This window comes from Tiliqua scincoides, chromosome 1 (genome assembly GCF_035046505.1).
Source record: "Tiliqua scincoides isolate rTilSci1 chromosome 1, rTilSci1.hap2, whole genome shotgun sequence".
Taxonomy (NCBI): domain Eukaryota; kingdom Metazoa; phylum Chordata; class Lepidosauria; order Squamata; family Scincidae; genus Tiliqua; species Tiliqua scincoides.
Genome location: NC_089821.1, coordinates 121,736,346 through 121,749,678, shown reverse-complemented (window position 1 = coordinate 121,749,678; position 13,333 = coordinate 121,736,346). Strand labels below are relative to the sequence as shown.

General features: G+C 42.7%; 1 protein-coding gene across 1 annotated transcript in view; it reads right to left on the bottom strand.

Annotated features, from left to right (window-relative positions):
• Positions 1-13,333, bottom strand: part of LOC136659076 (aldehyde oxidase 3-like) — a 63,695-nt gene that overhangs the window by 26,875 nt on the left and 23,487 nt on the right. Inside the window, exons 14-21 of the mRNA XM_066636132.1 lie at positions 12,541-12,725; positions 11,803-11,965; positions 9,485-9,577; positions 7,486-7,655; positions 6,362-6,476; positions 5,375-5,494; positions 3,220-3,316; positions 2,104-2,228 (exon numbers count right to left, since the gene is read on the bottom strand). Of these exons, the coding sequence (XP_066492229.1) occupies positions 2,104-2,228; positions 3,220-3,316; positions 5,375-5,494; positions 6,362-6,476; positions 7,486-7,655; positions 9,485-9,577; positions 11,803-11,965; positions 12,541-12,725 (1,068 nt within the window). The remainder of the gene's footprint in view (positions 1-2,103; positions 2,229-3,219; positions 3,317-5,374; positions 5,495-6,361; positions 6,477-7,485; positions 7,656-9,484; positions 9,578-11,802; positions 11,966-12,540; positions 12,726-13,333) is intronic.

Genomic DNA, 13,333 nt, shown 5'->3' with positions numbered 1-13,333 from the left:
ATAATGTTCTAATGTCACAAATTGCAACAGGGCATTCTCATATCCCATTGCATATCTGGATAAAGTGTGCAAAAAAGGTGTAGGCAGTAGAGGAAGCATAAAATGAGTTTGGAAATTAGCCAGTTCTGGGATCATGAATTAGCTGAGTTAAAATAAATTGGGGGGTGGAATTGACCAATTTCTTTGGCAAATGGGGCACAAGTTCAGCGCACTGATGTATAGGTATGTGCCAACTGATATTTGCAAAGTAATTGGAAAAAGTAAGAGAGGACAACAACAAAGGAAAGGACGAATAAAATATTTGAAACCATTTACAGCACCATTCCACACACACTAACCTGGGGTAAGCTCCGTTAAACAAAAGCAGACTTACTTCTAACCATACATATGATTGAATAGTTAGTCTATTAAAATTAACCATCTCCCAGAAGTAAAATCCACTTCATCAGGTACAAAACTGTTGTTTTTGCTGTGACCGATAAACTTAGGTACCTGGAAATTTTTATAGAGTTAGTTTCAACAGACTGGATCATAATCTTCTGTCCACAGAAGGAAAGCTACACCTTCAGGAGGATTTTTGGTGCACATAGTAATATGCATGTAACACAATTTTTTTTTTAAAGTGTGGTTATGTATGCGTGCATAAGTGAGTCTAGGGACAAAGCTCAGGAAGAGGGACACTGGGAGCCCAATTCTGAGCTCTCTAGTGCCAGGGGTATGAGTATACCGCTGGCACTGGGTGTAGCAAACACATGGTGGAACACATTTACAGCACCTGGAGAGTAGGGAGCACAAACACTGGGCCAGTGCCAGCTGGCTCTGGGCCTCAGTGCTGAGAAGAGTCGCCATGGGAGTGCCAGGTGTTGAGTAGCACCACCAGGTGGCAGTGCAACTTTTCAGGGCAGGGAAGGATGGGGGAGGGCAGAACCAAGCTGGGAGAAGGATGGGGCCTGGGAGGGGGAGGAGACGGTGGCGGGCTCTGCTGCCGTATCCTGAGCTCCCTCCCTGGCCAGGCAGCCCGATACAGGCCTTCTTGATCTGCGGAGATACATTGGTGCTGTGGCAGCATTATTTGGGATAAGAGAGTAAACGCTCCCTTACCATGAGGTGACTCCTGGTGCTAGTCTAGTTCCCATAGGATGCAGTGGTGGCTATTTCGACACTGCTGCCTCCTTGGGTGCTGGGAGGATAGGATTGGGCTGCCCGAGTTTTAACCAATCACATCCAAGTTTGTGGCTCTAATGAGAGACATACTAAAACAAGTGTAGAGAATGGCTTCTTTCTGAAGCATCAGTTCCTTCCAAAGTGCCTTGGAAAGGCACTGAATTACCAAATGACTATTGAAATGCATTACACCCAGGCTTTCACATACCATTCCTCCTCCCTGCACCAGTCCCAACAGGAGAACAAAACAGAAACAATCATGGCATGCTATGCAAGCTGTACTGCCAAAATGATCACATGTATAGAAGTGTCATTAAAGGGCTGGATGTGCTATTATTTACAATGTTCCTTTATCTCTTACCAATTGGGCTTCTCACATCTTGAAACTATGAACAAGATTTGCACATTTTCTCTTCTATCATTTGCAGCTAATGAGTTTCCATGTGAGAACAAAACGTTTATTTCTTGCCATGGTCAGCTTAATGATATCACTTCTTGCTTAAGGATGTCACTTCTGGCCCTCAGCAGGCACCATGAATGCTAGCTTCGGCCCTCTGCAGGAAAGGAGTTTAACATTCCTGCTACAGAATCTGCAAAGCTGATTTGCCAGAAAACAGCAATGATGCTTCTCTCATACCTCCTTCAAAATTCTGGGTAAAAAAAAACCCCCACATTATTACCTGGCTTCCAACCTTGAGCTCCCCACCTCCCCGTAAGTATGCATGGGGGAAGTGGGGAGGCAAGGATTTCTCAATTTAACCTGCACATAATGCTGCAGAAGCAGACACTTCATATTGTGATTAGAAGCTGAGCAGCAGATATGGATAGATGGTATCTTAGTTGGATGCATTACTGTAAAATAATTACATCCAGTTCAAGGGTTGATTCACACAAACCTTTTCTGTTAATGGGGAATGGACTACCTATCCCTTCAGTTACCTGTACTTTTGAAGTAACCTGAGTAGACACATATACATCCATTTCCTTATCCTCTTTCCTTGGAATGACAAAGATACTGTTTGTTTCCATGTAAAAATGTTTTTGACCTCCGATGTGGAATTCACCTGTAAAGATCAAATCGAATAGGAACCAGTTGAATCTAATCTTGACCACTTTCCTAGGTAAGTGTCTCTGCCCCAGATTTGTACCTACAGTCCACACTTCATCCCATAATCTGTCTGGGTGTTTTGTTTCTAGGTTCCTGAGCATGAACATCAGGAAGTGCCTCATTAAATAAGGAAAACATTTGTGCATTGTACTGTATATGTTGGGACAGAGCTGCATTATACCTTATACAATTGTACCTTATACACTGGGACAGAGCTCTCTCTCCTTGGTCAGTGACCTGCTATCCTTCTCTACTATCATAAAATTAAATGAAATACCACTTAATCCATTCCAGCCAAACACATTCCCTTTTTTGGTGTTTGCTCTTTGTGAGTGTGGTTATTGTTATTTTTTCCTGACATTGCACAGTCTTGATTGAGTTCAAATCCTCCATCCAGCAAAGTTACATGCAGATAGACCAAGGGAGGAATCCACACAGATATATTTTCCATCAGTGGTATACTATTACTTCTATTAGTACCATTTAGTTGTAGAAGAAAAAAATATGTTGTTAACATATATATACGGCCTTGGGCCCTCCTAAAGGGGAGGGGAAAGGGGATATATAAATGTTTTAAATAAATAAATTTTATCCAATGACAGGCTTTTCATCAAATGCAAGACTATCAAACCCTTGCAGAAAAACTCAGCTGTAAGTTGAGCGCTATGTAAGTTTAACTGCTATGTAAACGAACAGAATGAATCCGTCCAATAACTAGCCTACTGATATAATGTTATGGATCGAATCATGCATAACAAAGAATGGTGGTTTTATTTTGTTTTTTTTAAATAGAGACTTCTAATTAAAGCAGTTTTTTATTTCAGATAGTGGGGGGGGGGCAAACTGTGGTCCACTCTGCTTTGTAGTGCCCCATCACTCCACATTACATATGCTACATAATGTCTAGTTTGACTCTAAGATCCCATCCAGTGCTCACAGCCACTTGCCTTCAATGATGTTATCAACCGTCTGAAAAGCTTCTGTAATATTTCCTTGTTCTATTTTCTTTTCCTCTCCGAAGTATGAATTATGTCTAATTGCATCCTGTATTTTAATAGAAAATCAGTCCCAGAAGAGCACAAAAAAACAGTCACCTCCACAGCCACCATCCTCACCCTTTTGCAATTCTTTAAGATGCATCAATATTTTTTCTCAGGAGCATGGAGTTCTAACTCCAACAAAGGTGTTGTCCAGTGTCCAATATGAGTGAGGCAACATATTTGTGTTGATGAACAAGAGGTTGGCTGAATACGAACTCTCTTCAGTAGTAAATAAATACTTCTGCTGTATAAAACACAAGCAGATTTGAGATCTGTGGAACCTTGAAACCACTAAAGTACCTATAGGCTGTGAACCTACCTAGGGAACTATGCCTAAGACTTCAGAACAACCTCACATGGTGATGAACCTATTGATTTTCGTGATTCATGCCCCAATCCTATTGGGGACTTACAGCAGCAGATCTCACAAAAGCTACACTACCATCATGCGTCATGGAGCTACCAGAGCAAATGGTTGGAGGCTCCATGTGCACACCAGTGGCTTCTAGATGTCCCACTAGAGCAGGTAAGGTCCAGCAGGGGCAGCTTGGGGAAGATCAGGGCAGGGATCAGGCCAGGCCAAAAGCGGGAGGGGGAGAATCTTTGTAGCAGCAGTGCACATACCAAGATCCCACCCCCTTCCTGACCTGGACCCATCCCCAGGAGTCTCATCAGACAAAAAGGTTGGCATAGGTTCAAGGAAACTCGCTGGAGTCTAGGCAGCCTACAGAGACATAAGTAAAGAAGGTTTTTATTTACCTCACCAGACCATCTGGTTGCCCCCCGCCCCCACTATGGCATGCAGCGTGTGCTCCATCAGCAGTGCTGCAAATTCTGGGCTGGTGGGGGATAGAATTGGGCTGTCAGAAGTATAAAGAATTAGTAGAATGCTCAACCACTGCAGCTGATGCTCTAATACTGTTCTGAAGGGCCAAAACAGATACGACAGTAAATGCCTCATTGTCTAGCTTGAAGATTATTTTGAAGTGAAACAGCAGCCTCATGGGCCCACTGAACTGAATTGGAACCACAACACAATGGAAGGGGATGCTGAACCCTTTATACATTCTGGTTCCATTCTAGAACACCCAGTGGATTAAAAAAAAATCAGTGGATACTAAATCAGTGGAAAAGTAGCTTTAAAGACCCCCTTCCAGGTTTCTTACTCCTCCATTGTCACCCCAGTATAGACCAGGGGTGTCAAACATAAGGCCTGGGGGCCAGAAGTGCTCCACAGAAGCTTTTTATCTGATCCTCAGACTCTCCCCTGCTGAGCAGTGCTGAGATGTTACTGCTGAAAGGGCAGCCCACATGAAAATTGGGCTCTTCCATAACATGAAATGTGATCAAGATTTGCATATTTTCTCATATGTCATTTGCAGCTAAGGCGTTCCCATGGGAACAGTGGGATTGGACTGGGGCGGGGCAGCAGGATATGAACTCACATGTGCTTAACCATGTGATTATTTCAACTGTCAGGTGATATTGTGTGGACTGGCCCTAAGCCCCTGAGTGGGGGACAACTGAGCTGCTGAGCGGGGAAACAACTGAATGGAATGGTTGTTGCCTTCATACTCTGTTGCAGGGGCATGCAGTCAAGGAAGGCAATACTCCAATAAAAAAAGCCTCAGGTGCACACTAACTGCCCATGAAATTCCGCCCAGTTTCTGAGGGGTTGCACTATCAGAGGGGAGGCTGGAGCTAGTTGTTGGCGCAACTCTGGTCCCTCTCTGTATAATAACAGGTGCGGTGCCTGTCACTATACAGGGAAAGACAAGAGGAGGTGCACTACGACGAACTCAGACTCTCCTCTGATTGCTGCCTGGTGGCACCCTAGAATACCTTGCAGCTTCCAGTTAGCACCCCCAAAATGCCTGCAGCACCATAGCAAGTGATTCCCCAGACACCTTCATCACTGCTCTGTCATGGATTTCCAGAGGCATCTGACTGACCACTATTGGATCAGGATGCTGAACTAGATCAACTAGATCTGATCCAGCAGAAACAGTTCTTAACTATCCCATTATCTTGACATTTCACAAAACAAGAAGCTGATTTTTACCTCAATTGTCAGAATCAGCTCCAGATCTTCGTATTCTATCTTCACTCTATGTGTAGCTTGTTTTGCACTCTCATAGGTCTCTGCAACTATACCACAGATAATGTGACCAATGTATATTACCTGCATGAGAACCAACATAAGGAGAATGGCTTCATTATATAGGACAGCGAACAGACCAAACTATTCCAATAGGCTTTGTTCTATGATAATAGCTTTCACACTGTGTTTGGGGAACTGTCCTTTCTTGTTCTGTTGATGGTTGTGTTTAGGCTGCCAGGATAATTGAGCTCCTGGCTGAAGAGCTTATGACTTCAGAGTTATTGAGCTGTAGAAGCCTCTGACAAGGCAGGAACTATACTCTCTTCCTGGTAGTTTGAACGTGCATTGTTGTGCAGACATATGTGCTAATGTGGGGCATTGTCAGTGTGCGACATTGTGTTGGGTAGGTGATGGATTGGTGGTGGCTGAGTTGTCATCAATAATGTGAAAGTGTCTTTGGAGGTGTAGGTTGCTTCTTATTTCCTCAACTGTCTTTGGGCTTTCTACTTTGCTGCAGGAAGGGCCTAGGCCTGCAACTCTACTATGTTCATGTTAGTCCTGACAGAGCAATTGCTGGTATGGCAAGACTACAGGACTGACATATCTAATAATATACGTGAACTGCTCTGAACATTCTAAGGAACTATATACATGCTGAATATTATTTTTATTAATATATTCCTGCAATTTGTCAGGGTGAGGTTAGCTTCACATAAGGTTACCTAAGCAGATAAAACTCAAATGTTAACCACATGACTTTTCCCACTGTAAAGATGGGAGAAGTGAAGTTATAACTAGTAGTTCTTTTACCTTCCATGAATCTTTCATGCTAGCTTGTTCCTTAAAAGTGGTTTAGTGGTATTAAGTAAGCACAATCTGTGTAGGTCTACATCTTTGGGGGGGGAGGAGGAATATATTTGAAGGCAAACAGCCAAAACAAAGAAGTACCTCATCTTCAGCAAACACCTTCTCTTTATCATCACCATTTACCCCTGGAATGTCATCAGCTGTTACCACAGCAACTACTCCTGGTACTTCAAAGACCTCTGATACATCCATGGATCTGGAGAGGATACAGAAATAGAAACCCAATTCCACTGCTGACTCGGTGTCAACTAAATGACAAATGGGCTAGGTAAATACTTGAACTCATGAAGCTCTTTATCAGACTTTCTTTATCTATATCGAATGTATAACATGGTGCATAATCCTAACCCCTTATGTCAGTGCTTTCCCGTAGCGGTGCCAGTGGAGCATGTGCTGCATCCTGCAGTTGTGTCACTCATGGAGGCCTCCTCAAAGTAAGGGAATGTTTGTTCCCATATCTCAGAGCTGCATTGTCCTTATGTCAGTGCTGGAAAGCACTGACATAAGGGGTTAGGATTGCACCCATGATATTATTCAAAAACACCAAGATTTTCACAATTTTTGACACTAGTGGTGTCAGGGTGTTTATGGTCAGAGTGTTTATGGTATATTTTGGACATATTTCCTATTATTAAATATTTTTTGGTGTCAAGATTGCAAAGTGTTTATGGTCAGAGCGTTTATGGTATATTTTGGGCATATTTCCTATTATTAAATATTTTTTGGTGTCAAGATTGCAAAGTGTTTATGGTCAGAGTGTTTATGGTATATTTTGGACATATTTCCTATTATTAAATATTTTTGGGTGTCAAGATTGCAAAGTGTTTATGGTCAGAGTGTTTATGGTATATTTTGGGCATATTTCCTATTATTAAATATTTTTTTGGCATCAAGATTGCAGAGTGGCATGCTACAGCAGGAATGTTGGGTAATAACAGTGGTTTGACCCTACAACAATGAAAGGTTAAACTGGATCCAAGAAACACCATCCAGGAAACCGGTAATGGGTAATATTCCTATAAGTATGGGTCATTTTGTCCCAGTCCTCTACTGACGAAAGAAAAAAAACAAATGCAGTCCTGAACCAGTTAATGTTCAGGACAAAAAACAAATGTCCTGAACCAGTTAAAATGCATCCCTGTGTTTTCATACAGTCACCACTTCCTCACATGTCACAGAAGTATGTTCCTTTTTTTGTTACTTACACAATCCTTGCATGGGCTCGTGTGCTTTTTACCACAGCCATGTAGAGCTGCCCATCTGCTGGAGCAATGTCGGCCACAAAGACAGCTTCACCAGTGGCATGCTTAAATCCAGACTGGAGGATGATGGGACGACCCACTGGGTCCTGAAGAGGCTGATCAGGGTTTACATCCTGTCTCATAACAAGAAATCATTGACTATATAGACAGTTCTTTAGATTACTGGGGAATGTTACTCAGAGATGCCTACTGAATTCATATGGTCACAATAAGAAGTTGGATGTTGGCCTGTGCTGGCTGAATATGGAATGTCCTTGCTAGGCAGGTTTGCTTGGTATCATCTCTGTTACCTATTAGGAGGCAGTTGAAATGTGTCTTATATGTCCAAGTGTTCAGTAGTTGGTAGGATTTTGTACTTTAATGGTTATAGTGCCATTATTGTTGCATGTTTGGCTGGTTCTACATCTCGGTCTATATTTCTTACTTCTCTGATTACTCATGGATATTCAACCTTGATTGTTTCACAATCTTATTGCTATTTCACTTGTAGCTTAACCTTATTGCTTTATAGCTTCCCTTTGCATACCTGGCTGAGTTCAAAATATCTTGATTCATTAAATCAGTTTCCCATTATGTCCAAACTAGGGAATTGCAGTTTAAGCAATTCCTAAACACCATACATATAAACACCAGTTTGATCCTGGTTGACAATCTTGGGGTGTAGGGATGAATTTCAACCACAATTTCCCCCATTAAGACATCATGAATCAAAAAGGCAGCTGGTATGTAATGCTAGTCCTGGTCATTTGAAAAGTCACAGATTGCTGCACTAGGAAAAGGGTGAATTACAGGTGGAGCCTATTTATCCACGTTCTGTTCCGTGACTCAGCTTGATTAACAAAAAACACGTGCTAAATCCCATAGAGTTACGCAAATAGGTTGCAGCCTGACACTTCCGGATGGAAGGAAACTAAGGTAGCTGTTATCAATCCCCTCCCCTTTGCTCAGTACTCAGCTCTCCCGCTTCTGTCCCACTTCTTTCACAGGTGGGATGCTGACCTTTTAAGAGTCCAGTCATATGCCTGCCTACTCAGAAGTCAGCCCCACTGTAGTCAATGAGGCTTACTCCCAGGAAAGTGTGGATTGTTTTGTTTGTGTCAGCTGGAGCAGGAGAGCCTGCACCATCTGGGGGGGGGGGAATTAGGCAAACACTCCCTGGGATTTTTAAAGCAATCCCCTCTCTTCCCCCTCCTGCCTCCCCCTCTGTTCTCAGCCCTCCCCATTGCCAGCTGTCCCTGCTTCTTTCACAGGTGGGATGCTGACCTTTTGAGAGTCCAGTCCTAAGCATTTCTACCCAGAAGTAAGTCCCATTCTAGTCAATGGGGCTTACTTCCAGGAAAGTGTGGAGAGGATTGTAGCCTTGCTGGGCTGTTTTGTTTCTGTAGGCTGGAGCATGAAGAGCCTGCACCATGGGGGGGGGAATTTGGCAAACACTCCCTGGGTTTTTTAAAGCAATCCCCTCTGTTGCTACCGCAGCTGCCCCTGTGTGTGTGTGTGTGTGTGTGTGTGTGTGTGTGTGTGTGAGAAAGAGAGAGAGAGAGAGAGCTCCACCTTGCTGCACATGCTCTGGCTGCAGAGGTTTTCTGCCCCCTTCCCCTCTTCAGCTTCTTTGCTGGCTCAGGTGCTCCAGGACTCTTACTGTTCCTTAGCAAGGGAGCCTCTTCCATGGCTCCAGGGCTATTTCCCTGCCTGAGCTTTTTTGCAGTGTTTTGGGCTGCCTGGAAAAGGAGTGAGATGCCATCAAAGGGCAAAAGGGGCAAAGGCGTGTGTGACTTTCAGTTCCCCCACCCCATTGTCCCTGTGTTGAGACAAATCTGCAGATAAAAAATTTGTGGATAAATAGGCTGCACCTGTATTACAATGGTTCCAACATTAAAGATAATTAAGAAGCATAGCACCATTCCTACCTATGGCTATATTGCTATGAAAAGACCACACTGACCTGGTATATCTGCATGCCTTGAAGTGGTTTGTCATGGAACTCTCCCAAGGCACTCCTGTAATTCTTCGGCAAGTCAGGATACTTGAATGGGTACTACAGGAAGAGAATTTACGAACACAATAGTTCAATTTATCAACATTTGCAAAGCTGGATTTTGCAGAGATCAAGCACAAGCCAATACAGGATGTCAGCTTGCTTTTCACTAATGATAAGTAACAGTCATCAAAACAAAGAAACCAACAAAAAAAATTGGGGGGATTAAGGCCTGAAACTGCCCATTTTTGCATGCCCTTTCCTCACAAATTTCATGTGAAGTTGTCTTATGGTAGTGTTGTAAGTTCTCTACCTGTAACATCTTTACAAATATGAACAACAGTCCCACATAAACTGCAGACTTGATACATCAATCCCTGAAAGGAACATCACATTTTCTGCTACACAAGAAGTAGAGGCTGCTTTACAAATGACAGTTTTTCTTCATGAGTGCAGGAAATGCACACATTGTCATTTGAAGGAGTGTTCTGTAGTAGAGTGGGGAAAAAAGGGGACCAAGTTATTTTATATGGGGGACACTCATGCCTTACTCCTCATATATGTGTCATGTGAGTGCTTATTCAATAGAGTTACTAATTTCTCAGAATAATCCAGCCTACTCTTGCACCTCTAGCATCAGCTTGTTCTGCAAACCTCAGCAGGTGAAGTTTCTTACATCACAGAGGTAAATGTATCACTTATTAATATCTGCATGTCAAACCATCATTAAAGGCTGCAGAAAGCACTTTTCCAGTGAAATTCAAGACCCAGTTGTCTACTTCTTACATAAAGTTTCAATCAACTCCTTTGCTACTGAGTTGTGACCAAAAAAAAATTAGTAAGAAGCAGGGCTTTTTTTGTAATGGAACGCACCGGAACAGTGTTCTGGCACCTTTTTTTCCCTCCTCCCCGCCCCCACCTTTTTTCCTTCCCTGCACCGCCCCGCCCTGCACTGCTGGCTAGGGAGGGATTCGAACCTCCAACCTTGTGCTCCACAGCCCAGCACTCTCTCCATTGGGCTATAGGAAAGCCTATAGTTAAAGTGTTCAGAGCTAATATATAAGGTCTTGAGCCCAGCTGGTGGCCATCAGCACCTCAAGTATTAGTTCCAAAGACTTTGAGCTTAAGAGCTCTTATGGCTCAATTGCTAAAGTGCTGGTCTGTGGAGCTACAGGCTAGGGGTTCAAATCCCTATGAGTGAGGCCTACAATTCCCTATACCTCCGTGTTGAAAGTAGAAAAGTTATGTGGCAAGCAATCTCACATCTGTATTTAAACAAATATTCTTTCAATTCAGGATTAGGCTGGTGTGTGGAGGGATTTACGGCAGCAGAACATTGTTTTGCTCTTGTAAAATGGCTTCCAGTAGCATATGCAGCACTCTGCTGGCAGCCATTTTAGGAGCACTGTTGCACATGGCAGCAACGTGGGAGGATCACCACTAGACCCAGCCAGGTAAGCCCAATGGTGGTATAGGGAGGGAAGAATGGAGAGGAGAGAGGGTAGGGCAGATTGAGGCAGGGAAGGAAGCAGTATCATTGGCAGCAGCACCACTGATATCCTATCCCCCTTCCCAGCTTCAATCTGCCTTCCCAGGTCCACTTGGACTTGTGCCAGCAAGTAGCAGACACAGATCCAAGTAGACCTACGTAGATGGCAGAGACTTACCCCTGGTAACAGAAGAGGCAACAGAATAGGCAGTGAAAGAGATGGTCCCTTATTCTGACTTCCAGGATGCACAGCTGCATCAGCACAGGGGGAATTAGGTAGGATTGAGCTGCCAATCTAATATTCTATGCCTAGATCTTCACACATATATTATTTTCCTACCACCTCATTTTAGTAATTTGTCTAAAACTGCCAATTCTCTCACATCTGAAACAATACTGGTGTTGATTTTTTTATTTTTATTTTTTGCTGATGTAGCAACTCACAATTTTTCTGAAATAGTAACTGAAGGCCTGCAGAGGCTGGAGAAGAACTAGTAACGCTAGTACCCAAGAATCTCTGGGATTCCTCACACGTAGGAAAGTGTCTTGTGTGACTAGCCCTGAACAGCACCTAGCCTCATTCTCTGTGATGAATGTGAACTAGTTCACAAATGTGACTAGTCCACCAGCTCGTCCGCATCACGATTGGCTTGTCCACAGAGCAGCTTCCCATGTCATGTTGCTTGTGAAGGTTGAGGAATTGATTGTAGGAATTGCCCTCAATGAAGACAATCCAAGTTCTGTAAAATAACCATGAAAGCCTTTCCACCCACACATTAGGATGTATGCTATTCACCATGTTCTTTAGACCTTGAAGCACTTCCAGATAGAATCTGAAGAAGAAGCTGACCAGCAGAGTTCGTCTGTACTCTACTTTTCCACCGACTGCTGAGGGAGAGAGTATAATTTCACCAAGAATTAGCCTGCAAGCTTCCTCAAGCATCTGCTCATTCCAGTTTCTGGGGAAGAAATCATACAGACACTTTTAGATATATATACAGATAAACCCTTGAAATGCACATACTGAAGAATTCCTGTTTACAGGTTAGAAAAGCTGTCCCTGGCCCTGGGAAGGCATTGTTTCTTGGATGTGCACTTCTCATGTCCTTGTGGACACAGAAACACCGACTGGGTCAGAATTATTTGACGTGGAGGATGATATGACATACAGCCTCGCCTTTTTATTTCATAGGCTGCAAAATATTTATATTAAATATTGTTTGCTAGACAGCTGATTTTTAAAACAAATTTTAAAAATCTTTTAAACTTTATACCATATTCATATGGACTACAGGTGACATTTCCCCCTGCTCCCACCTCAAAGTGATTTGGTGAAAAATCGTAAAAGAACATTTTGAAATGAGGAAGAAATTTGCCTACTTAGAGCAAATAAATTAGGAGTAAAATAGATAAATTAGGAGTTTCTCATTACAACCTATAGACAAAAATGAAAAGTACAGAGAATTTCATCTTTCTGGCTTGTTTAGATGATGGTTAGATTTAAAATAATTTCTGCTTCATAATATCATAATACCTTCCTATGAGCTCTTGACATGACCTTCTTGCACTCATTGTGGTACAGTCAATGCCTCCATATAAAATAGTCAAGTCCTCAATGACATCAGTGCCTGGCTGGAAAAGGACTTGCATTGAGGAATTTGTCACCGACAATGCATTTCTCCGACGCGCAGCCTGTCGGAATGCTGATATAAATTCATCCTGGAAAGAACAAGACAAGGAAAAATTTGGTTATTTCTCCTCCATACAAATACTGCTCTCCCTGAATGGTTTTTCCTGCAAACATCCAGGTAGTCATAATGCCTTTTCACTTCTGAAAGGAATTCTATTTGGAAGACACTTCTATTTAAGAAATGGTGAACAATTCTACATGAAAATAAAACCATTGTGCTTTGTCCATTCAACAGATAACACAGGCCAACACACATTTTGCTTCCTTAAACGTTACACCAATTCCTGGGTATATTTGGGGTGCTGATTCAAAAAATGGCATCCATTTTGCCCTATCATGTCTAGTTTTGGTGACATGGCTTAGACTCTTTAGTGAATGGTTCAAGCAGCTTCCTCATGAGGAAGCTGCTTCACTAATGAGGCTATACTATATCTCCAAACTAGACGCGATAGGGCAAAACGGATGCCATTTTTGGAATCAGCACCCCAAATTCATACAAACCACCATAAAGTTTTCGAAAAATGTGTCTGACTCTCAATTTTGTAGGCCTGTGTAATTGTACATTCACTGGATAATGTGGCCAGTGCTTCCTTCCCAACTCATATGCGTTTAGGTTATGAATCAAATATACATACTA